Source organism: Piliocolobus tephrosceles, chromosome 2 (genome assembly GCF_002776525.5).
Source record: "Piliocolobus tephrosceles isolate RC106 chromosome 2, ASM277652v3, whole genome shotgun sequence".
Taxonomy (NCBI): domain Eukaryota; kingdom Metazoa; phylum Chordata; class Mammalia; order Primates; family Cercopithecidae; genus Piliocolobus; species Piliocolobus tephrosceles.
Window position 1 is genome coordinate 44,559,972 of NC_045435.1, and position 7,103 is coordinate 44,567,074.

The window sequence follows — 7,103 nt, forward strand, 5'->3', positions numbered from 1 at the left end:
AACCTGGGAGGCAGAGGTTGCGGTGAGCCGAGATCGTGCCATTGCACTCCAGCCTGGGCAACAAGAGTGAAACTCTGTCTCAAAAAAAAAAAAAAGAAAGAAAGAAAATTAGAAATAAAAAGCATTTTAGGAATTAAGGCTAAGCTAGATAGATTAGAGTGAATATAGATGGATTAGAGTGAATAACAACAAACAATAATGCTTTAAGATAAATGCGAAGAAAAGCAACTGTAATTATTTTTTAGAGACAGAGTCTTGCTCTGTCACCCAGGATAGAGGGCAACTTCCGGGGCTCAAGTTACTCCTGCCTCAGCCTCCCGAGCAGCTAAGACTACAGGTGTGAGCCAGATAATTTTTCATTTCAAAAAATTTTTTCGGCCGGGTGCGGTGGCTCAAACCTGTAATCCCAGCACTTTGGGAGGCCGAGACGGGCGGATCACAAGGTCAGGAGATCAAGACCATCCTGGCTAACATGGTGAAACCCCGTCTCTACTAAAAAATACAAAAAAAATCTAGCCGAGCGAGGTGGTGGACGCCTGTAGTCCCAGCTACTTGGGAGGCTGAGGCAGGAGAATGGCGTAAACCCGGGAGGCGGAGCTTGCAGTGAGCTGAGATCCGGCCACTGCACTACAGCCTGGGCGACAGAGCGAGACTCCGTCTCAAAAAAAAAAAAAAAAAAAAATTTTTTTGTAGAGACCCGTTTTCACAATGTTGCCCTGGCTGGTCTCAAACTCCTGAGATCAAGCAATTCTCCTGCCTCAGCTTCCCAGAAAAGTTTTAAATGAAGAAACAGGCCTGGCACAGTGGCTTCAACCTATAATCCCAGCACTTTGGGAGGCCAAGGCAAGTGGATCACTTGAGGTCAGTTCAAAAGCTGCCTAACGTAGTGAAACCCCATCTCTACTAAAAATACAAAAAATAGCCAGGCATGATGGCAGGTGCCTGTAGTCTCAGCTACTCAGGAGGCTGAGGCAGGATAATCGCCTGAACCTAGGAGGTGGAGGTTGCAGTGAGCGGAGATCGCTCCAAGGAAAACAGATGTAGGAGTTAACTGCAGATTAATAGATAAGACAGGTCAGGCGTGGTGGCTCACGCCTGTAATCCCAGCACTTTGGGAGGCTGAGGCAGGTGGACCACGAGGTCAGGAGATCGAGACCATCCTGGCTAATATGGTGAAACCCCGTCTCTACTAAAAGATACAAAAAAAAATTAACTAGGCGTGGTGGTGGGCGCCTGTAGTCCCAGCTGCTCAGGAGGCTGAGGCAGGAGAATGGCGTGAATCCTGAAGGCGGAGCTTGTAGTGAGCCAAGATCATGCCACTGCACTCCAGCCTGAGCAACAGAACGAGACTCTCATTAAGTCTCAAAACAAAACAAAACAAAAAAAATTAAGTCTCATTAAGTCTCATTAAGTCTCAAAACAAAACAAAACAAAAAAAAGATTAAAGGATAAGACAAATTGAAGAGATTGAAAAGGGCAAAACTAAGGTATAGTATGTAGAGACACATACTTGGGTATTAAAACTACAAAGAAATTCAAGAAAGTGATTACTCAAAGTCAGGGAAGTGATTACTTACTGGAGAAGTAAGAGGTGCATGAAACACTTTTTGAGGAGCTAGCAAATTCTGATTTATTGACGGGAGGGGGTGGAGAGTGGCATAAGGTGTTCCTCTTATAATAATTCACTGAACTATTTATTTTTTGTGTGGTTTTCTATATCTTATTTTTCAATAAAAAGGTTTAAAAAAAAAGACTTGGCTGGGCGTGGTGGCTTTCACCTACAATCCCAGCACTTTGGGAGGCCGAGGCAGGTGGATCACCTGAGGTCAGGAGTTCAAGACCAGCCTGGCCAACATGGTGAAACCGTGTCTCTACCAAAAATACAAAAAATTAGCTGAGCGTGGTGGTGGGTGCCTATAATCCCATCTACTCGGGAGGGTGAAGCATGAGAATCGCTTCAACCGGGAGGTTGAGGTTGCAGTGAGTCAAGACCGCACCATTCCACTCCAGCATAGGTGGCAAGAGTGAGACTCTGTCTCAAAAAAAAGAAAGACTTGAAGAAAATACCACAAAATGTTTACAATCATTAGTTCTGGGTGCTCATATAAAAGTGTTTTATTATTCTCTGAATTTTTATTTTTTAAATAACTCAAAAACTATTTAAAGGAATTTAAGCGGTTCCATCTGATGACAGAACTACAAGGAGAGGACTTTTACATGCTGTTCGAATTGACTATCAAATGCATGTATTACTTTTACAATAGTAACTTGTACCCACTTAATAAAAGTTCCTGATAAACCAGCCTTCCTAAGAATGACAAATGAACACTTCCCATCTATAAAGACTGGTAATTGAAAGGAAAAAAAATGCACAATATTAAAGAAAAGGTTAGTTTCTCCCTTGCTATTGAAGACTGACCCAAATTATAGAGGTACTCATAGCTTGGGAGGTTGTAGCCAACGATGTAATGAGTCTTCCACCCGCCAAAGAGAGGGAAGCGAGGCCGGATTTCCATCTCTACAGAGTCATCCAAAATAAGGAGGTGGCTGGTGGAAACATTGCCAATCTCATCCCGGTAATAAACATCCTGGGCAGCAGCAGGAAGGATGGTCTGCAAGAGAGTAGTTATGCCCTTCTTAACTCCAGGAATCAGCTCAAAGAGGAAATGATCCTAAACACAGAAGACTTTCTGCACCAAGATCCTCACATGGTACTACTTAATTAAAACAGTCCCCAAACACAACCTTAAAAAGTCTAACTTTCCCACAAAGGTTTCAGAATTTCTAGAAATTACGTCGACCTCTCAATCAAGGGTGCTAACTACCCAAATTCTTCTAAACAGTAAATAATTAAGGGAATTGCAAATACCTTTGTGAACACTGAAGACTTGATACAAAGGTAAAAATAATCTTTCAAGTTATTTTGCAGATAAAGATGGAAGACGGAAGAAATTTCATCAAATTACTAGGTGGTAGGGTTACAGAAAGGGTTTTTCTACTTCATATTCTTCATTGTATCTTCCAAATCTGTCAGTGTATTTTGATCATGGGAGGAAGGGATAACACCTTTTTTCACATACTGACCCCTTCTATCACACATAAGTTAAAAAAAAAGTTTATATAAGATTTCATTTATAAGACAAAAAAGATTTTAAAACTATATGCAATATGATAAAATGTTTTTTAAAAACATTACAAAAGGGCCGGGCACAGTGGCTCATGCCTGTAATCCCAGCAGCCTGTAATCCCAGCACTTTGGGAGGCCGAGACGGGTGGATCACCTGAGGTCAGCAGTTGGAGACCAGCCTGACCAATGTGATGAAACCCCGCCTCTACTATAAACACAAAAATTAGCTGGGCGTGGTGGCTTGCGCCTGTAATCCCAGTTACTCAGGAGGCTGAGATAGGAGAATTGCTTGAACCCGGGAGGCAGAAGTTGCAACGAGCCAAGATCTGGCCATTGCACTCTAGCCCTGGGCAACAATAGTGAAAACTCCATCTCAAAAAAAAAAAAAAGAACAAAGAAATAGGTCAAAATGTCAGCTGTGTTTGGGTGGCATGGTACTGAGTATGCTTTTCCTTTTTCTATTCAAATTTTCATTTAAAAAATATGGTTGGCCGGGCACGGTGGCTCAAGCCTGTAATCCCAGCACTTTGGGAGGCCGAGACGGGTGGATCACGAGGTCAGGAAATCGAGACCATCCTGGCTAACACGGTGAAACCCCGTCTCTACTAAAAAATACAAAAAACTAGCCGGGCGAGGTGGCGGGCGCCTATAGTCCCAGCTACCTGGGAGGCTGAGGCAGGAGAATGGCGTGAACCCGGGAGGCGGAGCTTGCAGTGAGCTGAGATCCGGCCACTGTACTCCAGCCTGGGCGACAGAGCAAGACTCCGTCTCAAAAAAAAAAAAAAAAAAAAAAATATGGTTTAGGCCAGGCGTGGTGGCTCACGCCTGTAATCGTAGCACTTTGGGAGGGCAAGGCAGGCAGGTCACTTGAGGCCAGGAGTTCCAAGACCAGCCTGGCCAACATGGTGAAACCCCATCTCTACTAAAAACACAAAAATTAGGCCAGACGCGGTGGCTCACGCCTGTAATCCCAGCACTTTGGGAGGCCGAGGCAGGCGGATCACGAGGTCAGGAAATCAAAACCATCCTGGCTAACACGGTGAAACCCTGTCTCTACTAAAAATACAAAAAATTAGCTGGGCATGGTGGTGGGAGCCTGTAGTCCCAGCTACTCAGGAGGCTGAGGAAGGAGAATGGCGTGAACCAGGGAGGCGGAGCTGGCAGTGAGCCAAGATTGTGCCACTGCACTTTACCCTGAGCAACAGAGCAAGACTCCGTCTCAAAAATAAATAAATAAATAAATAAATAAATACCACCTCCTGGGTTCAGGTCATTCTCCTGCCTCAGCCTCCCAAGTAGCTGGGACTACAGGCACCCGTCACCACGTCCGGCTAATTTTTTGTACTTTTAGTAGAGACAGGGTTTCACTGTGTTAGCCAGGATGGTCTTGATCTGATCGAGATCCACCTGCCTTGGCCTCCCAAAGTGCTGGGATTACAGGCGTGAGCCACCGCACCCACTCATGGGGGGGTATTTTTAAAGATTCTGTTGGTTTCTAACACTCCCAATCAACAACATAAGCATCAGTCAACCCTAAACAACTGCCTATATATTTAGCTAGTTTCAAAAAGCAAAGAGTAAGTAGCTATGATGAAGTCCTCGTTTCTCACAATGTCCAAGTTGAACATTCCATACCTTAAAAGAACGGATGGAGGATATTCCACTATCTGGCTGTCTCTGGTAATCATAGCGTGAGAAAGGCCCCTTAAGCACAGCTCCTGTGTGCTTCAAGTCCACATTTTCTTCCACAGCAATATTACCCCAGTGAGACACTTCAATGACTCGGGTCATGCTGGTGATGGTCAGGAAAGGGCTGTTGTTCTCATAATGTACTTTAAAAGTATCCTGGAAGGAAGGAAACAAATAGTCCAAATTTTGGCAACAGAGAAATCACCATTAGTTTAAATCAAATTGATTGGAGACAACCTATGTATCAGCAACAGAATGGGTAAATTATGATGTATCCAACGTATGCAACATTTTAAAATGTTTACTAGGACTTCTTGCTGACATATGGGAAAAAAATGTTTCTGATATATTATTCAAAAAGTAGGAGACAAAACAAATAAAATAAAAATCTCAAGGCCTAGCAGTTTCCATTACCTTGTTCAAGGTCATAAACCTAAGTAGCAATACAAGGTCTGCTAAGTTCTGACTTCGCTTTTTTTTTTTCTTTTTGAGACGAGACAGAGTCTTGCTCTGTCACCCAGGCTGCAGTACAGTGGTACAACTTCAGTTCACTGCAACCTCCGCCTCCTGGGTTCAAGCAATTCTCTTGCCTCAGCCTCCCAAGTAACTGGGATTACAGGCGTGCATCACCACATCTGGCTAATTTTTGTATTTTTAGCAGAGATGGGGTTTCACCATATTGACCAAGCTGGTCTCGAACTCCTGACCTCAGGTGATCGCCCACCTTGACCTACCAAAGTGCTGGGATTACAGGTGTGAGCCACCACGCCGCCCAGCCAGCTATCATGCCCAGCCTGATTTCACTCTTCTATATGTTAAACATCACCTCTCAATAAGGCCCAACACACCTTGCTTCCCAAAAGTCCATGAAAAAGACAATCTATTTTGTTAGCTCTTACAGCTAGCTTATTCACTAGTTTATTCACTCATTCTATGACTAGATTTTTTAAAGTACAATTCACTCATAATCATATTTGATAGCATTTAATGCCAGTACAAACAAGGGCATAGGGAAACCAGCAGTTTCACACAGCTGGAATCCTAAAAAATTGATTAAATCTTTTGAAAAACTACTTGGCAAACTACAGCAAGAGGTTTTTCTTTTTATTTATTATTTTTATTTTTCTTAATGAACAGGGTTTCATTCTGTCACCCAGGCTGGAGTGCAGTGAGTGGCACAATCTTGGCTCAATGCAGTCTCAACTTCCTGGGCTCAAGCAATCCTTCCACCTCAAGCCCTATGAGTAGCTGGGATTCCAGGTGCATGCCACCATGCCCAGCTAATTTTTTGTATTTTTTGTAGAGACAGAATTTCACCACATTGCCCAAGGTGGTCTCAAGGAATCTACCCACCTCGGCCTCGCAAAGTGCTGGGATTACAAGCATGAGCCACTGTGCCCAACCAGCAAGAGATTTAAAAATGTTCATATCCTTCCATTTGAAAAACATTACTTCAGAAAATCCTGAGAATACAAAGTTATGTGCAGAGATATATATTATAATATTAAATAGAAAAAAAAAAAAAACTAACTGTTTAACTATAGAAACTAGGCAAATGAGCTCTAGGACATCAAATCAGTGAGTTAGCCACTTAAAAACGGTGTAGTGGCTGGGCACGGTGGCTCATGCCTGTAAACTTTAGGAGGCCAAGGCAGGCAGATCACAAGGTCAGAAGTTTGAGACCAGCCTGGCCAATATGGTGAAATCTCGTCTCTACTAAAAATAGAAAAATTAGCCCGGCGTGGCCCGGCGCGGTGGCTCATACCCGTAATCCTAGCACTTTGGGAGGCCGAGACAGGTGGATCACGAGGTCAGGAGATTGAGACCATCCTGGCTAACATGGTGAAACCCCGTCTCTACTAAAAATACAAAAAAATTAACCGGCCTGGTGGCGGGCTCCTGTAGTCCCAGCTACTCAGCAGGCTGAGGCAGGAGAATGGCGTGAACCCAGGAGGCGGAGCTTGCAGTGAGCCAAGATCACGCCACTGCACTCCAGCCTGGGCAACAGAGCGAGACTCTGTCTCAAAAATAAAAAAATAAATAAAAATAAAAACATTAAAAAAAAAGAAAAGAAAAATTAGCCGGGCACGGTGGCTCAAGCCTGTAATCCCAGCACTTTGGGAAGCCGAGACGGGTGGATCACGAGGTCAGGAGATCGAGACCATCCTGGCTAACACAGTGAAACCCCGTCTCTACTAAAAAAATACAAAAAACTAGCCAGGCGAGGTGGCGGGCGCCTGTAGTCCCAGCTACACGGGAGGCTGAGGCAGGAGAATGGCGTAAACCC

General features: G+C 44.0%; 1 protein-coding gene across 1 annotated transcript in view; it reads right to left on the bottom strand.

Moving 5' to 3' along the window:
- Positions 1-7,103, bottom strand: part of RPN1 (ribophorin I) — a 27,366-nt gene that overhangs the window by 9,111 nt on the left and 11,152 nt on the right. The window contains exons 4-5 of the mRNA XM_023215740.1: positions 4,763-4,972; positions 2,420-2,612 (exon numbers count right to left, since the gene is read on the bottom strand). Of these exons, the coding sequence (XP_023071508.1) occupies positions 2,420-2,612; positions 4,763-4,972 (403 nt within the window). The remainder of the gene's footprint in view (positions 1-2,419; positions 2,613-4,762; positions 4,973-7,103) is intronic.